General features: G+C 41.5%; 1 protein-coding gene across 1 annotated transcript in view; it reads right to left on the reverse strand.

Moving 5' to 3' along the window:
- LOC147024132 (phospholipid-transporting ATPase ABCA1-like) overlaps window positions 1-26,759 on the reverse strand; it is a 315,313-nt gene that overhangs the window by 148,493 nt on the left and 140,061 nt on the right. The window contains exons 21-27 of the mRNA XM_085883724.1: window positions 18,692-18,831; window positions 16,791-16,928; window positions 12,110-12,276; window positions 6,166-6,232; window positions 5,721-5,965; window positions 3,879-3,927; window positions 1,760-1,905 (exon numbers count right to left, since the gene is read on the reverse strand). Coding sequence (XP_085739850.1) covers window positions 1,760-1,905; window positions 3,879-3,927; window positions 5,721-5,965; window positions 6,166-6,232; window positions 12,110-12,276; window positions 16,791-16,928; window positions 18,692-18,831 — 952 coding nt within the window. The remainder of the gene's footprint in view (window positions 1-1,759; window positions 1,906-3,878; window positions 3,928-5,720; window positions 5,966-6,165; window positions 6,233-12,109; window positions 12,277-16,790; window positions 16,929-18,691; window positions 18,832-26,759) is intronic.

Below are 26,759 nucleotides of genomic sequence, written 5' to 3' on the forward strand. Positions count from 1 at the left end.
CCCTCTATTTCCAATGCTTCTAAGTACCTATCTAATTAAAATTTAAACCTTTCTACTGTTTCTGTGGTGACTACCTTTGCCAGGGAGATCATTCCATGCATAAACTACTCTCTGCGTGAAAGACCCCTGCCTTACCACCATCTTCATTCTCCTCTTCTTTTTTCTCAGGAGGCCAATGGTCCTATCACTCTATTCTGATGAACAACCCTTTTGCACTCATTTTTTCTATAACCTTCATTTTATTAAACATCTCCATCACATCCCCTCATAACCGCGTCCTTTAAAATGTATAAAGCCCTCTCTCCTTCAGCCTGGAAACACTCCCTTTGCCACCACAATAATTCCCACTGCCTCATAAATGCAAAACCTTCCTCCCTATACCATTCTTCCAGCCGTAGGTTGACATCGATTGCTCTGCTCAAATTTCGATTCCATTTTCTAATCTTGGGAGAATCACAGAAAACAAGACCTCACAACACTTTGCTTTCAGCCGCTTACCCAATATCCTGTACCTATTTTTCAAATCCTCTTGAGTAAACTATCCCGAAATCATTTGCTCCTTGGTGCACCACAACCAACCTCTTCCTGTCATGACCCGATATGACGTCATTTTACCTTCCTTCAATGCTCCTAACTCCTGCTCTTTCAAAACTGCACACAACTCTATGTCTACGATCCTTCCTGCAGAATGAATAATCACCAACAACTAAAACTCTCCCTGGCCTCATTCATACCTATCTCTATTTACTGCACACTCACAACTGCCTGCCCTCACTACCAACTTAACTCCGCCTGCCCTTGCTTCCACTTCACTGCCTGCGGTCGCTACACCATCACCAATACCTGCCCTCACTATCCCTCACCACTGTCTGCCCTAGCTACCCCCCTCATAAGGTATTCAAAAGTGGAACAAATGGTGAGGGGGCAGCAATATCGCCCCTTGCATGGGGAATCACTCGTTCTCGGCCCGGACCTGGGTGCACCACCATATCATGTCATCCCCAATTCCAACCCACAATCCTTTATGCCCCCATTAACCCTATGTAACCCAACCATCGAGACTACTTGCAAGTTACTGTCTCCTTTCTCCCTTTAACCCCTTTTTCTGTTGGTTCATAACATTGCTTGTTGTGTCCAACTGTGGCACAATTGCCCCACTCAGTCCATTGCTTTTTTTATCCTATATCACCTCCTCCTTACATGAGCCTACATTTTCTATGCAAAAACACATACTGTACTAAAAATAACCACATAGTTGGTGTCAAAGCCACCCAATGCTCGCCTGTTTATACATTTATCGTTTTTAAAAGACTAGTCTAATAATATTTTTTTATAAAGCATTGCAGTGAAGTCTAATCCAAATAATTTTAAAGCAATATATGTATTTGCATATTGTAATCAGTAAAAAATAATGCGGTAGATAAAAACATTAGAAAGGAAATAACTTGGACCAAAAAGGTTAACATTTTCATGCTCATGCTGACGCTGACGCCGGGGGTATCACTATAGCTCTCTGTTCTTCGAACAGGCGAGCTAAAAATGAGGGAACCATGCTCATAAAAACAATAAAATAAGCTTTTAAAAGATGGACAATTCTTATTTTGCCTCTTTCATTAACTTGTCATTCTAATTAAAAACATCAAATTCATCAAAAACACCGCCATGTATATAATGCTTTTACAAACCTCATAATGCCAAACTGTTTTATTCTAATCTGCATGCTTACAAAATAACCACAAAAAACATTGTAATGGCCCACCTGAGCAACAAATCCTTTTCGGCTGCGGCGTGCATGGTGAAACCGCTTGACAAGGAGTGCCCAAAACTGCTGGAGCATCAGAGGAAAACCGCTCAGGAGGTCATCTCCTGATCTCCGTGTACTTGATGCATGTTCCACAGGTTCAACTAACAGTTGGAAAGAGTAAGCAGATATGTTACCTGGAACAATGTTCTCTGTGTAAAGTGTCACTTTGTTTGAATATGCCAAATAATTCTAGATGGTTGGATGGTTATTGGGATGCAAAATCGTTTGGTATAAATGAGGTGGATGGTTGACTTTTTTTTTTTGAAGAACTACACAAATATATGTATATTATCTGGGGGTAACAAAATAGTTCTTGTGTGTGTGTGTGTGTGTGTGTGTGTGTGTGTGTGTGTGTGTGTGTGTGTGTGTGTGTGTGTGTGTGTGTGTGTGCGTGCATGCGTGCGTGCGTGCGTGCGTGCGTGCGTGCGTGCGTGTGTGTGTGTGTGTGTTTAATGCCTGCCCCTGATTTTAAATACATATATATATATATATATATATATATATATATATATATATATATATATATATATATATATATATATATATATACTGAAACGCAAAAGAAGCTTACCACCTTTTAAACCTTCAAATATCAACAATAACACTGCGTGTAGTAAATGTGTGAACTTATTTGTGGACAATAGTGTCCTCACTGTCAGACAAAATGGTCACGGATGGTCACTTGAACCTTCAATGGTCACTTCATAGCACAGCTGTTGAGCAGCCGTTTTGACTGTCAGTGATTAGCCAAGGGGTACGGGATGATTTTAATGAGTTGCACGTGATGTCTTGATATTGGCTTTAAAAAGGCCAGTGCAAAATGGGCATTTCAATCAACATGCCACGATTGTCAAGGGATCAACGGCAGTGTGCCTTGGGCATACTGCAAGGCGGATTGAGCTACCGTGAGGTGGCACGTCGCCTTGGCTGTTCACACCAGACGATATCAGCCCTGGTGGAGAGAGACACCCTCCACAACTCTGCAGATGACAGACCTCGATCAGGGAGGCCAAGAGTCACCACTGCAAGGCAGGACAGGCAGATGGTCCTAAGTCAGATGGCTTCAGACATTGAGGACTGAGTGGGACAGAATCCAGCAGCAATCCATTCAAAGACTGGTAGACAGTATGCGCCGACGATGCACTGCCTGTATCCAAAACAATGGCGGCCACACACGTTATTGAAAGGGGACTGACATTGCACCCTGTGCTGTTCTGTACTGTAGAACAAACTGATGAGATGGTGTATCTTGGTCAAAAACTTGACATGTCATCAATAAAATGCCAATGTTTCAATTAGCAATTGTTGGTTTGTTTTATTTTGAACTGTTACAATTTTATTACATTTCAAACAAGTGGTAAGTTTCTTTTGTGTTTCAGTATATATATATATATATATATATATATATATATATATATATATATATATATATATATATATATCTTTCTAACCACTGACTGACTGGCTGATAAAGTTTTGGAGACACACACACACACACACACACACACTAGTTTGGAGATGGTAGGATAAGCTGAATTACACCAAATTCAGCTCATGACCAAGCATTTTCAAACTAACCACTTCCAATTTACACTGAAAGGTCATATTCCCAATTTTTAACCCAGAATGTCCTTTTATTATTCCTGTAGTTGAAATCGTGACTTGTCTGAAAACAATCCATAACTCATTAAAGATTAGAAACAAAACTGCTGTCACATTGCGATTAAAAGTATTCCTGACCTGGTTGATTTTGTTTTAGGCCTTCTTGCAACCCACCCAGCTCTACAAATATGACTGCCTTTTTCTGGGATCGATCAAAATCGTCTCCAAAAATAAATTTCCACTTTTTAGTTTACCATAAGTTGTAATAGCTATTATAACCATTGCATAATGAACTGACTGCCAATTTGTGACAAATTCCACTCCTTCAGACCATACTTGATAATTTATCTTTAAAAATCCATTTCATTTGTTTTCTCAACTGTTAAACAAAGCCAACTTCTTGTTACTTGCTCAATATTTCATGTCTTAATTCTCAGCGAGGGAATTTAAAGAAAGATGTGCAATATTTTACCTTTGATACCCTGGTTCAAATCATGGTCCTCAGCAACTTTCAGGAAAATCTGGTCACAAAAGAGAATGACAGGGCAAAAGGTATAAGTCGGTGAAGAGGTATCAATATTCCAGCAATTAGAGGGATTGTCCTACTTGGTCTGGAACAGCTGTTGCTCAATCTTTTCTCACTTTTATAGTTTTTTTTACCTATTCCATGTAAAAGATTTCAATTTAACGAAAGCTCACTGGAGCTTGTACGTACATTAAATGCAAGACAAATGCACTCTATAAGAGACAAACATCTCAGGATAGAAAAACCTGCTCTGCTGCTCTTGTACATCCTCTTTCTGCTCTTTTCACACTATCATTTTCCCAAGGTCATCTTCCATCTGCTTGGAAGTCAGCCATCATCGCAGTATTAAACTAGAAGGGCACTCGGTCGAGCGCATACCTCCGCCACGTAATACCTGATCCACGAGAACATATCAGGCCCATAACATTTTTGAAATACCATGCCATACAGTACTATATATTTTTGGCCCGATCTCTCAATGGTGAAGAATCAATGGTGAATTTTAGAATTAATCACTTTTTGGCGGAGATAATAAAAATATGCAAAAACCAATCCTCTTAACTACAGACCTATCAGCTGACTTCCAATCATCAGCAAGGTCATGGAATCCATCATCGCATTTCATGTGAAATCCTTCCTTTTCTCCAACAGCCTCATCTCAGATGATCAATTTGGTTTCAGACTAGGTCACTCTGCCTTGGACATTTCTGCTACTACTCTCCCAACCATGGATAGAGGCCCTCATTGATAGACATGAGATCAGGGCCATCTCTCTGGACATATCTTGTGCTTTTGATACAGTCTGGCATCCTGCCTTGCTCTCCAAACTTTCTGCCTTTGACATTCAAGGCCAACTCCACACATGGCTTTCAATTTAATGACTTCCTTTACTCTTGTAGCCAATGTGTGGCTCTCAAGAGACTCCTCATGTCCTCTCCCTGTCAAGGCTTCATTGTGCCCAGTCAGTATTCTGGACCCAGTCCCATTCGTAATATTCATCAACGATGTATCTGACTCTCTGGAAAATTCCCTTCATCTATTTTCTGACAATTCTACCATGACCTTGCTGATTGAAAGTAATCTGATCAGTCCAAAGTTAAGAGCATTGAATTTTTTTTTACCTTCTTTATGTAATGTGTTAAATGCTGATGTTAGCTGACTTCCTACCATATGGAAGATGACAGATGGCAAATTATATGTTGAACACAGAAGAAAGAGGATGTGCAAGAGCAGCAGAACAAGTCTTTAGAATACATGAGCTGATGCCATCCGGTCCAGGTGCAGAATTAGTTGAGAGATGCTCAAAAATTCTCCACCTTCTCAGATGCAAAAGGCAGAGTCCAGGAGCAGTTGGGCGCGTAAGTGTACGGGTGGGTGTAAAGAGCGAGGGGTTGGGGACAAGAGATTTGGAAGCAAACACGGAATTCAGGCATTTCTCCTAATTTGGAATAGATTCGTTTCTTATTGCTATCTAATCATTTTCCTTCTAATGTTGTTTCCTTCTAATTAAAATACCAAATACTATGTTGATTTCTCCATTTTCAACTGATATCCTTGCGTTATATAGTTGTACATGCTCTTCCAAGAGCCTGAGGAAATGTAAAAAAAAAAAAAAAGCTTTTGCACCATTTCTTTGAGAAAAATATAAATTTTGCATGTGGAGGTATATTTCTTTGGAAGAGATGGATGATGTGTCGTGGAAAGTTAACATACCTGCAACAAAAGGATGGAGGGAAACTGACGGATAAGAGACTATATAAATTGGTAGACAAGACAAGCACGACCTACCTCCTCCAATGGTGTGTCTGAGAGGCCATAATTAATCGTGCTGGACCCCATAATCGAGGCATTGTCAAGAGCCTCAAACAAATGTACGAAGGAGCCATCTACAGCACCAGAATATGGGAGGACGAAATTCAGCTCTGTCGGCTCATCATTGGATGTGATTGCAGCGTTTCCTTCGTGCCCCTGATTTTCCACCATTTTTGAATTGGCAACATGATGAGTGACCAGCCGACAGATATCGGCGACATCTTGTGGTTATGCAACAACAGCCAACAGATATATATATATGAGTAATAAATATTGATCTGCATATTTGGTGAAATAACAGGTAAGACATGAAATAGAGAGAGGATGTTTCTCACTATTCCTGCAATTGTAAGCACTTAGCCAGAAATCTGAAACTCTCAACTTCAAGGCCTCTGAAAAAAAGTGATTGCTCCAGGCCTACCTGGAGGGCTTGCTCCATTCACCATCTCATCACCAATTCCTTCATCAACCGAGTCATTGGAGTTCCTCTACCCAAACAAGTAACAAGGATTGGGGTGAACGAAACATGTTACAGACACATAGACACCAATTTTGGTGTTATAATTATTAGACAAGAGTTAATTATTTTTGGTAGTGTCAGTTTGGGCAAGGTGAACTTGTATAGCAATGAACGAGAACAGATTTTTTTTAACTTTTCACATCAAGTCATTGGTTACAGACAAATGCTTCTTTAATAAGTTTCATGTTCACATTCCAAATTATTTTTCTTATAATTGACAAATTAATAAAAATAACTATTGTCCTTTTGCAGATGGTGCAGAGTAATAATAACAGATGATGAAGACAGATGGTGAAGACTAATACCACCCCCCCTCCCCCACCCACCACCAACTCCCCCACCTCCCAATTTAAGTCCAAAAACCATGAATACATTATAACAAGCTCAAATGAGCGAAGATCCTCGTCCTCTTAATGATGACGTCATAAAAACGAATATGACGTCATTGTGATGTATCAGGTTTGCGATAAATTATCTGTGCTAATGCCTGGCTTGATTCCCGCAAACAAAATTCAAACAGCTTGCCTAGTTTTGGAGATAATGGAATAGGCGATTTCCATTAGCGGCGATATTATGACGTCAACTTTTTTCTAGGAAGAATTTCCAAAATCGGAGATGGTTACTGCCTGCGCGTGGGCTTTCTGCACATACATGGCAAGTTTCACGAAGATCCGATGAAAACTCTGGGTTGTGAAACAAAAAAATGTCAAAAAATAGGAATGACGTCATAAAAATTGATATGACGTCATAGTGATGCATCATAAGTGCGGTAATTCATCTCTGCAAATGCCCTGTTCGATTCCCGCAAACAGAATTCAAAAAGCTTGCCTAGTTTTGGAAATAATTTTTTGTCGATTTCCATTAGCGGAGATATTTTGACATCATAATTTTTTTTTCTAGGAGGAATTTTCAAAATAGGAGATGGTTACTGTCTGCGCAGGGTATTTTTACATATATATGCCAAGTTTCAGGAAGTTTCGATGAAAACTGTAGGCTGTGAAACAAAAAAGTCCACAAGAAGAAGATGAAGAACAACAACGTGAGTAAGACTTAGAGATCCTCCACGAGGATCTAAAAACTAGAAGGGTACTCGGTAGAGCGCATACCTCCACCACGTAATGCCTGATCCACAAGAACATATCAGGCCCAATACATTTTTGAGATGTCATGCTACACAACAATATATCATTTTTGGCCCTATCAATGGTGTTCCCCACTGTTTTGTCCTTCCCACTCCCACCCCTCATCTCATGCCCCCCTTGCTGTGCGTTGTGTGTTCGTTCTCATCTGAGCCTCGACAAGGTATACAAAAAAAAAACCCTTTTAAAAATCAATAATTCTCGTGTCCAGATCCGGATCCAGATCTTCACCAAAATCAAAACATTTCTTCCTTGTCACACACCCAACGTGTCCACCAAGTTTCATCCAAATCCATCCACAACTTTTTGAGATATCCTGTACACAAACAAACAGACAAACAAGCTGTCATAGACTGGTACTTACGAAATCGTCAACTTGACCTCTGACCTTGTCTAATAAAAGCTGTCTCTCGAGAGAAGGTAGCGACGCAAACCAGAAGTGTCTACGATGATTCTGTACCAAACCATCAAAAATCGAATGTTTGACCTCACTGTGACCTTGACCTTTGACCGATTTTGACCAAAATCTAATCAGCACTAGCCATCACGCTCCTGAATCACGTGGTGTAATTTGACATTGCTAGCTTCTTCCGTTCTCGAGTTATCGTGCCTACAAACAAACTAACAAACACACACAAACACACACACAAACAAACAAACACACAAACGGATGACGGAAGTCATCAATATACTTACAAAATCTTTAGATTTCGTAAGTAACAAACAGACAAAGTGGTGTGTAATGTATCAGGCAGGGGAGAGCAGTTTGAGTGCACCATCAATCTTTTATTGTGCTCCACACACAGAAACCTCAGAACCATCAGTGAGCCAGGCTTTGTCGTGCCCAGCTATGTTCCCGCCTCCCGAGGACCACGCTTCCGGTTGACCTGATACATGAATACATGACAGGGTGAAAACATAAGGTCCTTCACCTTCGGTGGCGGAGGTAATAAGGCGGGCATTTTATAGAAAAATAATAACAACGCAGTAAACCAAAATCTAATAAGTAACACTAAAGGCCCGGTCACACCTTGATGTTTTAGCCAGCAATGGCAACGTATTAAAATGTATGTAAAACGCTGGCTTACATTGAACTTTTGATGTTGTTTTTAAAGATTCGGACGTATTCATAACGACTTGGTCTTATGCACAACGTATTAGTAACGGACTTTGATCGTTTCGTTGTGTTATAGATAACTTATACCAACGAATGCTGAACCTGTTGTCGGCCTTCACAACCTATGCCCAACGATAGTCTAACTTAGACATAGCGCGTTGCACGCATCGCCGACGATGACGTGGCATAGGTTATGAAAAGGCTGACGTACAACGATTCAAATCATAACCGCCGCAGAAATGGAAGTGTCAACATCGCAGTCACACCTTGGCGATCTTGCCAGCATATGCCGACCTCTGAAAAATGCGTTTAAAACGCTGGCGCATGTCGAATACGGTATAGGTAAGTTTGTTATGCGTGAATAGAACGCTAAATGTATGCTATAATTCGTCGTAGTAAGTGGAGTACGTCTTGTAATTTTAAACATGTTGAAAATTTTACGACGTACTTGCCGTATGACACACGCTCCGCATGCGATGGGAATACGTTGTACGCACGATATGCGATCGTTGACACACGTCGACACACGTTACTTGAAAGGTACTCATAAGTTGAAACACGTCAAGGTAATGGTTAACGTCAGTGTTCTAGACTCCGGGTTTTTGTTTTCTTCGGTATGACGGTGTTCAGTGTACAGTGCAGTTATGATTTAAATTGTTGAGCGGCAGCCTATTAATTATATTATATTATAACCGCACTAGAAATCGAAGTGTCAAAATCACCATCATACCGAAGGAAGGAAGAAAAATAAAAAATAAAAATAAAAAACCAGGCAGTCTGAAACACTGACGCTAACCATTACCTTGATATGTTTCAACTTATGAGTACCTTACAAGTAACGTGTGTCGATGTGTTTCACCGATCGCGTAATGTGAGTACAACACGTTACTCATAGGTTAGAAATAAGTTTCGGGTACGCTAAACATTACCTCGACGTGTTTCGACTTATGAGTAACTCACAAGTAACGTGTGTCGACGTGTGCCAACGATCGCGTGACGTGCCTACAACTTATGGCCAGCGTTATGCGGAACGTGTGAGTCATACGCTGGCATAAGTCTTAAAATTTCAAGCATGGAAAAGTTGAGGACAACCGAAAAGTACAACGTTTAAAGCCAGCGTACAACGACGTATGGCAGTGTTTTTCAGCGTGCTCTCAACGTTATCAAAACTTACCCATAACGTATTCGACGTGTACCAGCGTTTTAGACAAATTTTCCAAAAATCGGCATAAGCTGGCTAAAACGTCAAGGTGTGACTGGGCCTTTAGCACCAATAAGAAGACTTTTCAGCTTAGAGTACCTGTCGAGTACAGTATTGTGATGAAGTTGTTGTTGTTGTTGTTGTTGTTGTTGTTGTTGTTTGATGTTGTATAGCACCAACAGCATGTAAATTTTTTAAAATACTGTTATCCAAAAATTTAAGTGTTTTTTTTTAAGGTTCAAATTAAATTTAAGGGTTCACTTTTTCTGCAGGTACACAAAAATATTGGTACAGAGGGAGAGAGAGGCTGTCGACAAGTTAAGCATGGATACGTGAAATTGCAGACTGTAAACTCGTGGACAGCGAGGTTTTAATGTGTATGTACCAAGCATTCTATCTGAGGACTTTCTTATGATTGCATCGACAAAGCAAAATAATTTTTCCATTGTATTTAGGGTTAACTCTTTCATTATTTTGTATGTAGCCCATGGCTGCTGGTTGCATCATTGCTGGAAGCACAGCTGTGCCACTGATGCAGTGCCCCTTGTTTCCAGTAAGCTGGTACTCATGTTGCCAACCTTGGAAGGATGACAGTCTGAGTCAACCCACCTGATGTTAATAAACGGTATAACAGGGGGCTCAAACTCAAGACGTTAAGATCTCAAGGTAGCTACCTAAACCGTTAAGCCATCAAAAGGGCATTTAAGGTTAACTGAATGAGTCATTACCTCCTCCACCGAATGTGGACAGAGGTTATGTTTTCATGCCTGTCTGCCTGTCTATTTGTCTGTCTGTGAGCAGGATATCTCAAAATTTAAGGATGGATTCGGACAAAACTTGATGGACAGGTTGGGTGTGTGTTTGTGTCACATGGACGAATTGGTTCTATTTTAGTGAAGATCCAGATCCGGATAGGAGAATTTTTTAAAATGTTATCAGTGATTTTTCCTAATTGAGAGATAGGGTCAAAAACGATATATCGCATGATATCTCAAGCAGTTATGGATGGATTCGGATGAAACTAGGTGGATGAGTTGGGTAGGTAACAAGAACAAGTCTATAAGATTTTAGTTGAGGTCCAGATTCAGATCTGGCCCGTCAGTCAGATACAAAATGGAAACTGTTCAGCCGGGTGGAGGTACCGAGTGCCGTTTTATTTTACTGTTTTTACAAGCTCCCATGCCACTGCTTTCCTGTTGTGGCATTAAGTCAAACATTCCTGAGACTCCACCTATGAAGTTGCTCAGTAGTGACCTCTCAGCTACAATTAAAGTTAAAATACAACTTCTGGATCAATTGCAGTTTGAGAAAAACATACAACTATCCACTGTGGATGGAATGCACTGTCAGCGACTACACTGCTAACTGCAGTATCAATCAGCCTAAAGGCTTTATAAGCCTTCTACCATCTAGCGAGACAGCCAAACCACCCCCTCCTCTACCCCCACCCCCCCCCCTCCCCAGACAATAAAATCCAAGTTGATGGCTAACTGGTGGTCATAAGCATGGGGTGGATTTCCCCCTTGGAGTTGAGCTGGGAAGCCATCCCATTAAGGATTATATCCCAATAGCTTGAGTCACAAGCCCTATTTAAGTCTATTCAGCTTGGCCAACTTTTGTTCTGCAGCCCGAACACTAATCTCATTGTGCTTGCCAAAACGAGCCAGAAACAAAAAGCAAAATGGAGAGTGAGAAAGACAGAGAGACAGACAGTGACGGAGAGCGATATGAGGGAGAGAACTACAAAGCCGTACTCCGAACTCCCCCCCCCCCAATCCCTTTTATACTTACAGGCCATCCTTATTTACCCCTCAGTCCATGTAGGAACTGCGGATGTGCACAGTGCATGAACCTTGCACATGGGGTTAAAAAGTATGAAAGAAGGTGCTGAGGAGGAAGTGCATGAGAATGCACTGATAGGAAGAAGGGTAAATGGACCACTGACAACCAAGAAAGGGAGTGATATGATCATTCACATCTGTCAACATCTTCCACCTCGGAACTGTCTTAATGTCATCTGATCCATTCTGCCAACAAAGCCTGCCTTCCTGTCTTCCTGAGCCTGCAAGCACCGAACCAGACCCGAGGAAATTGAGAGAGCATGTATGTTCAAGCAGGAGTGGGAGAGGGAAGGCAACCTAAAATTCTGCATGATTTATCACGAAATCTCTTTAAAATTTGAAGAAAAAAACCTTACAGAAATTAATCAAATTCCATGCGAAATTTCACCGAGGGAGGAGGTTGACTTCATACTTTTAACCATATCTAATATGTGAATATTTTAATCTAATGCAAAAAAAGGAAGCACAGACCTTCAATAATATTAATATATTCAAGGTTGGATGTAACTTGATCTCAGCAGAAAGGCCAGTAGATAAAGAAACAAACCAATTGCTGTGGTAAGCTGAGAGTCAGATGGTAGCCTTGTCCAAAGTGGGTTTTCAAAAATCGAGGGGAACCACAACAGATAAGACAACCATTGGCAACAATAGCAACACGGTCTCCCAGCACTTCAGCTTCATCCATATGGTGTGTGGAGAGGATTATGGTACGATCTGAATATGGAAGATAAACATCACACCAACAACAAATTGCAGAACTTTCATTTGGTAAATGTTTGAAGTAATTGCTTTCCTTCTGGATCCCCATTTCGACTGCGATAAATAGATGTTGTTGGCTGTAGCTATGTCAGCTATATTCACTCGTCGATTGGTCGTGGCACTGACCAATCGGGTGTGAACATTTTCTCCGCATCTTTATTTGTGTCTGTTATTATCATGTCTATCCATGTCAGCAAACAATGGTCCACCGTTGTTCCACATGCTTTCCTCATACCACGTTTCCTCACCTCTCACAGCAGCGATTACAACATTGATGATTACGGTGCGGTATTCTTTATTACATGCTTTCCTAACCTCATGTTTTCACACTTCTCACAGCAGTGATTACAATATTGATGATTATGGTGCGGTATCTTTATCACATGCTTTCCTATCCTCATGTTTTCACACTTCTCAAAGCAGCGATTACAATATTGATGATTACGGTGCGGTATTCTTTATTACATGCTTTCCTATCCTCGTGTTTTCACACTTCTCAAAGCAGCGATTACAATATTGATGATTACGGTGCGGTATTCTTTATTACATGCTTTCCTAACCTCGTGTTTTCACACTTCTCACAGCAGTGATTACAATATTGATGATTATGGTGCGGTATCTTTATCACATGCTTTCCTAACCTTGTGTTTTCACACTTCTCACAGCAGTGATTACAATAGTGATGATTATGGTGCGGTATCTTTATCACATGCTTTCCTATCCTCGTGTTTTCACACTTCTCACAGCAGCGATTACAATATTGATGATTACGTTGAGGTGTCTTTATTGCATGCTTTCCTCACCTCGTGTTAGCTCACCTCTCACAGAGGTGATTACAATATTGATGATTTATGGTGCAGTGTCTTTATCACACACTTCCCTCAAGTCGTGACTCATTCGGGTGATTACTATATTGATTGCAGTGCTATCATTGACAGTTTTACATTTCTTTGACTCCCCGGACATTAAGCAGCCATCCGTGTCGGGTGGGCCAACACAGGTCCTCCCACTTGGAGGGCACGGGTGCCCGCTCGTATTTACTATTTCACCAGGTGATAGCAATATCCTGCTCATGCAATATATGTATTACAGTGTCAAAGACTAGAGCAATTTTAATGATCACTATGCCATTTACTTTGTCAATTAGTTAACTCACCATTGTCTACCAATGGCCTTGTAATTTGCACAAAAGTACCATGATTGTGCCTGATGTCTGTACTGTGTAAGACCATTGTACACAAGTTTCACTGTAGGAAAAAGAAAACCCAATTTTCCCAATACATCCCCTGGCATTTAAAATGAGTAACTCAGCATCCTGATAACAAGCCACATATAGCAAATAACAGTCTTGATTCAGAGGACATACAGTGGCCTACAAAATAATTCACACACTTCCAATAATGCCACATTAAGATGAATTACTAATTATGTAGAAACAATTTTTCCAAATGAGCTTTTTTATTCATAACTGAAGAGATCAAATGAAACACTGTTGTAGTTGAAGGAGGTTACATATCAGGAATACCTGGAAAATTATGTACAAATCAAAATTCACTGGTTGTAAAGGTATTCAGCCCCTTCAGTCAGTACTTGGTGGAAGCACCTTTTGCAGCAATGACTGCTGTGAGTATTTTTGGGTAGGTCTCTTCCAGCTTTGTACAGTGAGATGGTGAAATCTTCACCCATTCTTCACATGAAAATTGCTCTAGTTCTGCCATGTTTGATGGGGATCGTCGATTGACTGCAATCTTCAAGTGCCACCATAAATGATGAAATGGGTTCAAGTCAGGATTTTGACTGGGCCACTCAAGAACATTTATTTTCTTCTTATTCAGCCTCTCCAGTGTAGCTATAGCTTTGTGCTTCAGACCATTGTCCTGCTGAAATGTGAATCTCCTACCCAGTTTGATTCATGGCTGATTCAAGCAGGTTCTCATCAAGGATTCTCCTGTACTTTGCACCATCCATTGTCCCTTCTAACCTGACAAGCTTGCCAGTCTCTGCTGATGAAAAGCAGCCCCATAACAAGATGCAGCCACCACCATGCTTCACAGTAGGGATGGTGTTGACTGGGTGATGTGCAGTGTTAAGTTTGCACGAGATGCAACACTTTGAATTTAGAGCAAAAAGTTCAATTTTTGTCTCATCTGACTACAAAACTTTTCTCCACGTGCCTGCAGTATCATCAAGATGCTTTTTCGTAAACTCCATACAAGCTTTTAGATGTGTCTTTTTCAGTAATGGCTTCTTTCTTGCCACGTGTCCATACAGGCCAGTTTTGTGAAGGAAACGGGATATTGTTCATTGATGAATACTGAGCCCCACCTCGACATAGAGTCTTGCAGATCTTTCAAAGTCATTGTTGGATTTACAGTGACATCCTGAACCAGTTTCCTGCTTGTCCAGCTGCAGAGTTTGGATGGGTGACCTGATCTAGGTAGAGTATAGGTGGTATGATACATATTCCACTTCTCAATGATGGATTTCACCGTACTTCAAGGAATAATGAGAGACTTTGAAATCTTCTTATAACCCTCTCCTGAATGGTGCTTCTCCACCACTTTATGCCTGACTTCTTTGGAAAGCTCCTTAGTCTTCATTTTACCTTGTTGGTTGACCAAGTGAGTTACACTTTGAAACTCCATAGATACATTGGAGAGTTTAATTTTTAAGTTAAACCACTGATTACATATAGGTGAAGCCTATTACACTTATTTTGTAACATTTGAAACAAATAATTTGCTCCTGAAGTGATTTCGGGTTAATTAGGCAAAGGGTTTGAAAACTTAAGAGGTCCGTCTAATAAGTAACGGGACTGAGCCTGCTGTGTGCTCCACTTACACAACTTGAATGAACCGGTTGCGTCACAGTCTTTCGCAACATTCAAGCAATATATATATATATATATATATATATATATATATATATATATATATATATATATATATATATATATATATATATATATATATATATATATATATATATATATATATATGATTGGTGATGGTTGACTGCGCTCATTGTGTCATGTTTTTTTCTTAGGTCGTACTTTACACGTTGTCTAGTCCGAGTCGTCGCGCTATGAGTCATGAGCAGAGAGCCAATCTGAAGTTTCTTGCCAAGATTGACGAAACACCTTCCGAATCCTTCGCAATGCTGCAGCAATTATATGGGGAAGAAACGATGTCACGTACACGTGCATTTGAATGGCACAAGAGGTTCAAGGAGGGACGGGAGGAAGTTGAAGACAATCCATGGTCTGGAAGGCCTTCAACGAGCAGAACGGCAGACAACATCGAGCGTGTGAAGCAGATGGTGTGTGCAGATCGTCGACTTACGGTGCGGATGATTGCTGAGGAACTTTCCATCAACAAGGACACTGTCTGGAGCATCATCACTGAAAATCTCGAAATGCGCAAGTTGTGCGCAAATATGGTCCCCAAGCTGGTGTCCTCTCAGGACCAAAAACAGCAAAGAGTTACTGTCTGTCAAGACATTATCGAGCGCCTCGAGGACGATCCAGACCTGCTCGGGAGAGTTATTACTGGCGATGAATCGTGGATATTCGAATAAGATCTCGAGACCAAACGGCAGAGTCGTCAGTGGAAAAGTCCGGCATCACCAAGACCAAAGAAAGCAAGGATGTCGAAGTCGAAGGTCAAGGTTATGCTCATCGCATTGTTTGACATCAAGGGCATCGTCCACTTTGAGTTTCTACCACAGGGTTAAACTGTGAATCAATACGTGTACAAGGAGATCCTCCGGCACCTCGTGAGATCAGTCCCGGACAAGAGGAGGGATCTGTGGGAGAACAACGCCTCGGTGATCCACCATGACAACGCCCCTGCTCACAGTGCCCTGACCATCCGGCAGTTTCTGGCGGAGAGGAACGTGCCAACTCTGGAGCAACCCACGTATTCGCCAGACTTGGCCCCTTGTGATTTTTTCCTATTCCCCAAGCTCAAGGGGGTGATCAAGGAGACCCGATTTCCTGATGTGGAGGCCATCAAAAGGGCCGTGACGACGGAGCTCCGGAGGATTCCAGAAGAAGCCTTCCTGGGGTGCATCGAAGCGTGGAAGAAGAGGATGGACAAGTGTGTGAGACTGGAGGGAAACTATTTCGAAGGGGACAAGCTGTGATTTCAATATATTTTTTGGAATAAAATTTCTGTGGTCAGTCCCGTTACTTTTGAGACGGACCTCGTATGTCACTGAGAATCATCTGATTTTCTCTGTTAATCTAACTTATTCACATTTTATCTACATTTTTTAACTTTATCACTTTGGAAAGGTTTGTGAGGACTCTACATATTAAGTTTGATTTGAAAGCATCATGAAATAAGCTCAGGTGGCATCAAAATGTGAAAACTTTGGAGGGTGGGTGAATATTTTTGCAGGCCACTGTATACAAAAGCAACGATTGGCGATTTGGCTGCCGATGAGCACTGAAATAAACTCGGATGTACCTTTTCTATACTTAAGTAGAAGATCCCAGATGCCACGGCGGGCATAAGGATCAACGCCAGCTGTGGGCTCATCGAGAATGACGACGCTGGAGCCCCCAACGAAAGCTACTGCCACGGAGAGCTTTCGTTGCATTCCACCTAAAGCCAAGATAAAAACATATTGCTTGCATCTCTCAGAGTTTTATTTATCACAAAGTAAATATGAATCTTGTGCCCTCCATTATAAAAAAAAAAAACAATGATAGACAAAAGGTAAAAATGTTAATCAAATGGAGGGACATATAATCTGCAAACATTCATCCTCTAATTTTTGTGCACCATGCTCTATACAGCATCAGTTTTACCAAAGCAGTTTCTTAGATGGGGTTAAAATCTTGAACGGGTCGCCACTCCGACACAGGATATCCGACTGTGTGTGCAACAATTTAGAATTTATTCAGGTTACCAGCGATAGTGGGCCTACTCTTCATGAACAGTGTGACAGCTACTTGAGGAAAGACACACAATAATGGATAGCCCTGCATGCCAAACATAAGAATGACAGTTTACAGCTGGGTTGTGATTTGTCAAAGATTTCCTCTTTAAGCATTTGTAATTGGTGTTGCCAGTCCAAAGTGTGAATGAATGAAGACACTGTTCCTCACTCATAAAATATTATTTGAACTTTGGTAAAATGCTGCAGTTGAGAGGATTCTATTGTAAACATGATTATCCATGTATTCTGTTACATTTGCTTTCTGCAAAACAAACATCTGCCTTCGGTTGATATTGATTTGTGATATTGATTTGTCATTTTTGATTAAAACCATGCAACAACCTGGAAATGTTGCATAAGTTCCAGGCAGACTTAAGTATATCAATTAGTGCATAGTTAAACATAACTTTAGATATTTCTTATTCAGTTCACAAATTTGATGACTATAATGCATGGCTAATTGTGTAGACGCATTGTAAAAGCTGCCGAGGTTCTGTGAGCAGTGCCAGTCATTGTAATGTTGTTCTTTATCAACACTCAGAACATGTCCCTTCATCTGTGTGACTGTCTGCACCTTCAAACGTTGAGGGGCTGTTGTGCTCTTTTCTACTTGGCTGCACTTGGGCTTTCCCAACTAGAACCAATATTGTTTAGACTCTGTCCCAACCCTTTCGCAGTAGCAACACGTATGAATTGCGAACATACCCCATGGGAGTTCATTCGTACAACTCTCAAGTGAGCAATAGCAAGGTCGACAGATAGTTTTGAAATTTGGTAAGATTTTCATCACATCAGAAAAAGAAACCAGAACACCTCACAAGACTGAGGCTAATTTCAAATCATCATTTGCAACTTAATTTTGCATTGGGAATCACCTGGCGCATTTTTTTTTTTTTAATTTAACAACTATTCTAAGAAAATGGCCCAAAGGGCCGTTTCTCAGCCCAAAGGTTTCTACCGTTTCTCGGAATTCATCGAATTCTGTTCATGAATAATGGAGAAATAGACGTTCAAATGAACTGTACACAAGAAAAGAGAGAACGCGAGCGGCGTTTAGACCCCGTCGGGTGGGTAAAAAGCAGTTATTTTGATTTCGAACTGTGGGAATAGTCTTTCACCGATGAAAAGCTTTTTCTCTTTTATCCTGCTTGTTCAACCATTTCCCCCACTCATCCCTGTTTCATATATAGGGCTTGCATTAGTGTTGTTTATTTTTGCGAGTTTCATTGATGGATTTTTTTCTCTCCCGTACGTGTGCACGTATGTAATTAAACACTCCTTTGTATGCTGAACCCGAGTGGAAATTGAGTTCATTTCTTCCCCAGATTCAAACCCAAGCTCAACAGCTCAGAAAAAAGTGGGCACCCCTCTCGGGAATCTTGCCAACCCCAAACATAAATAGAGAATATTATTTCAGGTGCATTACCAGAAAGGTTTTGAGAAAGTTCTTTGCGTTTATGTGGCAGTCCAACGTCTTCCAATATCTGCTGCATGTTTCTTTTCACTTCATCTTCGGTACAGCCCTTCAGCCGTCCATAAAACCAGATGTGTTCCTCCACCGTTAAACTGGAGGCAAGAGTGACATCACCATTTTAAAGAGGCTACAGCTGTGTTCTGTACATTTCATACTTAGCAGTGGGACCATAAGAGATGTTAAAAAAAAGATCTACTATTAAATGCAAAGGATTCATGGAGTCCAATTTGACAACTCTGCAAAAGTGAGAAATCTGGAAGTGTCCTACCTACATTAATATGCAAGGTGGTCAACCTATTACTTGGGCCTTTACATGAAATTTAGAATGAAGCCAGAGTACCAACACAAAGGCTGATCAATGTGAAAGGTACTACAAGGTTTTAAACACATACAAGCAAGCCCAAGCATTAAGGACTGATGTCCTCGTGACAAAACTGAAAATAGTGAGTTTTGTGAGGTTGTGGGTCGCAATGCCTTTGAGATGTCTTGTCTGGATCGATTCTCAATATGTCGCTGTGATGTGTTGCTATGTTGCGTCTGCGCATGTGTGGACAGGCCTGGTGTGCAATGGTCAGACTAAAAGCTTGTTGGACAATGGCGGTGTTCTGTTAACCTGTGTTTCTCTTTATCCTCGTCACCAGATGTTCAGTTCTCCCAGAACCGAAACATGTGTCAAGAGGCAAACTGTTTTGCCTTGGAGACTGCCTTGTTCTCTCTTCCTGAAGTCATGGCCACAGTTGGGATGATTGGAGTGTTTAAAGACGAAGAGGAAGAGTGGATGCTGTATGCAGAGCGTATACAGCACTATTTCGCAGCTAACGACATTACGAGTGTTTGAGAAACAATGGTCCAGAATGCTGAGTGTTTGCAGTGTGCCGACATATAAACTCATGTCAAGTTTGTTCGCACCGAGGAAACTGGAAGACGTCCCCTTTTCGGAACCGATTAAAGTCGTTGAACAACACCGGAATCTGAGGCCGTCGGTGATTGTGCAGCGCGACAAACTGAACATCCACAGCCAAGAAGGGGGTGAGTCTATTTCGAATGATGTAGCAGCCTTACGTAAATTGGCTGAACTGTGTGAATATGGAGGTAATCTCGAGGAAATGCTACATGATCAGTTAGTCTGTGGAGTAACGAATGACCACATCCAACGCAGATTGCTGACGGAAACAACGTTGGATTTCGACAAGGCCCTGAATATAGCTTCGTCAATGAAATTGGCAGAGAAGAACGCATTGGATCTCCATGAACATACCAGAGTAGTGTGGGATCAGGGAGCAGTAAACAAGATGACGAGTTTGAATAGCTGCCAGACCCCCCACGCTTTATATTTTGAAGAGGGGTCTGCAGTAAAATGTGATTGCTGTGGATAGACGGCTCATAAACAAACGAGTGAGTGTTCAGCTCAAAATGTGGACTGATATCGATATATATATATATATATATATATATATATATATATATATATATATATATATATATATATATATATATATATATGTATGTATGTATATATCTTCTTCTTTCGGCTGCTCCCGTGAGGGGTGGCCACAGCGGATCATCCGTATGATCCGCATAGTGGTTTGACTTAGTTTTTACGCTGGATGCCCTTCCTGACGCAACCCTGGTCGCCTCTTATTACACAGGGATATGGTACAACGATTCTAACCGGGGTATACACCGGCCCAGTTCACTGGTACTCACTTTGCCGACCACGGAAGGATGACAGGCTGAGTCAACCTCCTGGTGTGTATTAATTCAAGCGTCCAACAGGGCTTGAACTCAGGACCTTTTGTATCCCAAGCCGCTATGTCTGCAGGTGTCTTTAATGTCTGCAGACCTTTAATGTCTGCAGGTGCATATTTTTCAGAGTCCAAATGTTTTGATTTTTTATGTCTGCTGTTGCTTTTTCAGTAAATTTTTTCAGCCGAAAGAAGAAGAAGATATATATATATATATATATATATATATATATATATATATATATATATATATATATATATATATATATATATACACACACACACACACACACACACACACACACACACACACACACACATATATATATGGCAAAAAGGGTCACTTTTCAAGAGTCTGTCGGTCAAAACCCAAAACCCAAAGCATTCCTCGGAGCAAGAATATCTCTCCACAGGAAATGAGAAAAAGGTCTCAATACAAGGCATATCAGTTAGAGGAGGAAAATGAAGGGGACACGTACAGTCTTTTTCATAAATCGAGCAACCAAGCGAAATCCAAACCACTGCTTGTGAGGTTGGAGGTACAAGGCAGAGAAGTACAGATGCAAATCGATATGGGGGCTTCGTTATCACTGATTAGTGAGGTTGCGTTCCAGGAGAAGTGGAGGGCAGACAACCCAAACAGACCCACAATCTCCCCCAGTCAGACCGTACTACGCATATACAGTATACTGGTGAACCCATCGATATTGTGGGAATGCAAAGTCGCTGTCAGGTATGGCACACAGAAGGCAGAGTTGACCTTAATTTTGGTAAGAGGTTCAGGGCCCAGTCTGCTGGGACGGGATTGGCTCCGAGCGATCCGGTTGAATTGGCAGGAGGTGAACAACCTCCATGCCAGTGATCAATTGAGGAAACTCCTTAAGGACTATGGAGACCTTTTCGCATTGGAGCTGGGAAAGCTGAAAGAAATGAAGGTTGAGCTCGATATTGACCGAAATGCAATTCGAAAGTTTGTGAAAGCTCACCTGGTACCATTTTTGCTGAGAGGGAAGGTAGATCAGGAATTGGATCAGTTGCTAAAGGTTGGGATCATAGAACCTGTACAATGTTCTCGTTGGGCAGCTCTGATCGTCCCGGTTCGGACATGCGGAGACTTCAAGTTTACAGTCAATCCAGCAGCCCACTCAGACACTTACCCCATTCCACACATTGATGAGTTGTTCACAAAACTTTCTGGGGGGAAACTCTTCACAAAGCTAGACTTGAGCCATGCCTACCAGCAGATGGTTTTGTCGAAAACTTCACATGAATTTGTCACAATAAACACACGTCGGAGATTGTTCAGATACACATGCTTACAATTTGGCGTGTCAACAGCGCCATCTGTGTTCCAACTCACAATGGAAAATTTGCTGGTCAGGATTCCAGGAATCTTATCCACCTTGATGATTTGTTAGTAATGGGTAATTCCGTTAGCGACCATTTTTGCAACCTTAAGAGTGTCTTGAAGAAGTTGCAAGATGTGCGATTGTGATTACAACAACATAAATGCGTTTTTCTCGCTGCTGAAGCCACATACCTCGGCCACAAGTTAACCGTGAACGGGATACAGCCGATGGATGAGAAGGTCAGGGCGATCACCGAGGCAGCTGCACCAACATATGTAAAGCAACTGAAGACCTTCTTCGGGCTACTGAACTACCACGGCAAGTGTTTTGCCAGATATAGCATCTGCACTTGAGTCTCGACATCGTCTGCTATGGAAGGAGGTGCAGTGGCAATGGAAGAAGGATCAACAAGGAGCATTCCAAAAAGCAAAGTGCTTGCTGAAATCCACACATGCCCTGACTCATTATGATGATCGCAAGAAACTAGTGGTGTCATGTGATGCCAATCCATATGGTGTCGGAGCAGTGCTGGCGTACATAATGCCAGATGGGACAGAGAGCTTCACGCATCGGATATGCTTCACGCACGTTGAATAAGGAAGAGCGCAGATACTCACAGGTCGATAAGGAAGGCCTCGCAGTCATTTTTGGAGTTAAGAAATTTCACATCTATCTGTATGGCTGTGCCTTTCAAAGAAATACAGACCACAAGCCCTTGCTAGGGATATTTAATGAAAAGCGGGATATTCCAACAATGGCATCACCTCGAGTTCAGCATTTGGCATTAACCCTTGCAGCCTCTGATCATCATATCATATATACAAATCTGGCATGGCCAATGCTAATGCCGACGTGCTGAGCCGTCTTCCACATGCACTGACTGGGCCGGATGCTCCAATTCCAGGGAGAAGTGACTCTCTTGATGGACACGATGAAGAGTTCACCGATCACCCCTACACATGTACGGCTAATGAAAGGCAGGGACCCTGTGCTTTCACACGTTTGTGAGTACATCATCGGGGGTTGGCCAGGCACATTGCCACAGGAAGAGTTCAACCCATTCACTAGTCGTAAGCAGGAACTGATTGTTCATGTAGGTTGTGTGCTATGGGGAGCACGGATGGTACTGCTACCCCAATGCCGACGTCAGATGGTTGACATGTTGCACGAGGGCCAGCCAGGTATTGTAAGGATAAAGGCTTTCGCACGAAGCTACATGTGGTGGCCACGAATGGATAGTGACTTAGAACATAGAGTTAATGGATTTCATGAATATCAGACGTTCCAGAAATTTCCTTCCAAAGCACCACTGCATCCTTGGGAGTACCCGAGTCAATCATGGTCGTGCATACATGTGGACTATATGGGTCCAGTCGAAGGGAAGATGCTATTCATTCTGGTCGATGCATACTCAAAGTGGGTTGAAGTATACGTCACTTCGAAAATGACGAGTGAAGTCACGATTGACAAATTGCGAGAAGCTTTTGCTGCACACGGCATACCTCAAACTCTTGTGTCGGGGGCATAAATTAAAGAATGTGCCATCTTTTTGGAGGGAAAGAATTCTGGGTGTCCTGTCTTCTAACATTTATTGGTAGACATTAAAGATTCCTGCTACCTTTTGAAAGAAGGCCAATATGTGCTGGTACCCTGAAGAAATTCCAAGTTTCCTCCCTGGCAACTACTGGGAAGAGCAATCACAAACCACTCAATGTTTTCTCTGCTTGATGTCTGCTTTTGACAATGCTGTCATTCTGAAAAGAGCATGCCAATGAATAGAATTGTCAGAGACAGCAGGTTTAGCCAGTTGTTATTCCATCATAATGGATGAAACCCATCATAGATCTCAGTCCACAATATCACTCCAGCTTACAGATGAGTTTGCTAACGACTAAGCTATCCTGCTGCCGAAATGTAAAACGAAATAAGTAAAGACTGTCTTTTCAGAAACAACTTTTGAAACAAACAAAAAAAACCTTACTTTGTTGATGTATAACAGAGAAGACTTGATTATGAAACCTTGTAGCTTGGTGCAGAAATGAATATCTATCCATGTCATCGACATGAAACAACCATTGTACGAGGTACTCCAAAATCACAGGCACAGACACTCGAAACCACGAACCAATGATCGACCAGAATTGGAGATGTAATGGTTCGAGCGTCCACTCTGAGTCGAGGAGGTCGGTTGTTCGAACCCCGCCTGAGTCATACAAAAGGCTTTAAAAATGGTACGTGCTACTTCCTCACTTGATGCTCAGCATTTAGAAAGCATAAAGTCCGGAAAAATAACCAAAGGTTGGCAACCATTGTGCAAGTTTGAGGAGCCTAATGGCCTCCTCCTGCGCTAATGTTCCTTGCAAGGGAACTCATATCATATGTAGTCTTAAAATAATTCCTGAGGAAATAGATCTTTCATCATGATTCAATAAGACTGTACACAAAGGCTTTCTTCCTGATGACCAAAAAAACAATTCGTTGGCAAAGTACACGTGATGGTCCTGAAAGCAGAAATGTTTTGTATGTTTCTTAACTGCCGATGATCCTTCAGTTATAATTTTTCCACCACACCACAACTTGTAGACATATCGGTTTTATGAACTTCTGTGCGAGTATACATAAATTTAATTTTTTTTTTCACAATTCTCTTTATTCATTCTAATTCTTGCTTTTTCTTCTCTTTAATCTCTTGTACTCTCGATTCCACTCTTTCATTATCTATCTCTCTAAGGAGAAGTGAATTCTTGCAGAAATTTTTCTATGAAGCTCACTCGTCTGCACCTGGATGGGTTTGAGGGTTGTGGAGTAGCGGCTGAAACCCGAATCCTAACCCAGGTTCCTCCTAATGACTCCATCTTTGCTCTTTACTTCTTCAGGTTCCTTCTTGGTCTTCTGTTTCAATACATATATTATTAGTACTGAGGGTGTTGGGACAGCAGAGCAAAACTATCAAATTAACCTTTCTTCTCCGATTCTTTGCTTCTGCTCTGATGGGACAGGTCTGTGTCGAATGCAAGAGAATACCTTTAATGTCTGCAGGTGCATATTTTTCAGAGTCCAAATGTTTTGATTTTTTATGTCTGCTGTTGCTTTTTCAGTAAATTTTTTAATAAAGTTCAATAAGAAAAGAAAAAAACGACATATCTGTGATCACAAAGCATTTTCCAAGGGTAAACCTCCCCTTGACGGGGGAGGCTTACCCTTGATAATCGCCTGTGACTTAGCCTTGGCCCATGATCCAATGAGAGCCATATTTAAAGAATGCATCTTCCTCCTGCGATGTCTATTTTGAGATGGTTCTCAGACAACATCTTTGAAAATATAGAATGGCTCACCCAGAATCCAGACATAAGCTGAATCAAGCCACCCTTGGTCACCTTGGAAAAAAGCTTGAGAGTAACAGTCAAACCAATCAACTCCTGAACTTCCACTTAAAATAGAATGAAGAACTAATCTTGCTCCTGAAGGCCAGTGGTGGATTGCATCAGCCGGCAGACAGGTATAACAATGGATCAAATCAATAGAACATTGATTGAAGTATGCTAACCGGTGTGGTAACGCCTAAGTCATTTGCTCTACGGCGAGGATACGGCGGCCGTACACCCTCTGAATTGACAGAAACGTGCAGCGGCCGCAGAGTTTCTGCTGTGGCCTCAGGGTGGCCCTACGCCGTTTGGCTATCTTTTACAGGCCGTAGGGGTCGCCGTGGAATTATAACGCGGAGTTATAACTTTTTTCATTTCTACGTTGGCCGTAGCAATTCGACATGCCGTAGTTGTGACGTAGTTGTGTTCCACATCGACCGTATGTAGGGCGTACGGTGGACTTGCGTTATTGATGCAGCTGCCGTAGTCTCTTATCAATGAAAAATGAATTTTGCCCTAAAAACCAAATACATTTTCAAAAACCGAACACAACGAAGCGTTCATGTTTGTTTTTTTATTTTTTATGTTTTACATATTTTTTTATTATTCGGGGAGCCAGACGGCGTATTTAGAAATTGTGGAGACCGAAAACTTGGGGGTGCCGTACGGTCTTTGATTTGATGTCGCACGGTGACCTTAGGGCGTCCCTACGGCAGCCATATAATTTTGAAGGCAGACGCAAGGTAGCCTCAAGGTGCCCGCAAGGCGACCGCAGGAGGGCCCTAAGGTGAATGTGCGGCCAGACAGACAGTAACGAGTGGGTATATATACCAGTTCTTTTTTTACTGAAATAAAAATATAACAGTTCGGAATATACCAGTATATATAACTGAATATACTCTAACTATAATATATATAACTGAATATACTATAACTATAATATATATATATATATATATATAACTGAATATAACAGTTCAGAGTACCGTGGTGCCAGCAGAATCCGAATGCCCCATTGTTTGAACAAATTGGAATCTGAACAATTTTTTCGAGAAAATTTTGCCCTAAAAACCGAACACATTTTCAAAAACCGAACACATTTTCAAAAACCGAACACAATGTGGCGTTCATGTTTGTTCACGTGCGTCTCCTCCGCCTGTTCGACCCGCATCTTCACGCTTTGTTCATTCAGTTCGTCGGTGGAAGTACTCGTGAAAGCATCTCTCGTGTGTCGATCGCTACTTTACCAAGAGTTTTCACCTTGATTTGTGCTGTTTTTTTTTTTTACTCATCTTGTGTTTTAATTAATAACAAAAAAGTAATCCAATCACGTGGTGTGACGGACTGTCGGGTAAGCATTTAATTTCACAGAAAAGTCGGTTGTAACTTGGAATATCCATGACTACCTCAGCCCGATGCGTTTGATGAAAGTGATTGTGGTTCTGGGGGAATCATGTTTGATGAGCTGCCCTGGGGGCAGCGTTCTCGCAGAGTGCGCGAGCGATCGGAACCCAGGCCGGAGCATAAGCCTGTGTGGGCCTATACTCCGAGGCAAACACCT

The sequence above is a fragment of the Eptatretus burgeri genome, chromosome 6 (genome assembly GCF_056783735.1).
Source record: "Eptatretus burgeri isolate ZD-2024b chromosome 6, Ebu_testis_v1, whole genome shotgun sequence".
NCBI lineage: Eukaryota > Metazoa > Chordata > Myxini > Myxiniformes > Myxinidae > Eptatretus > Eptatretus burgeri.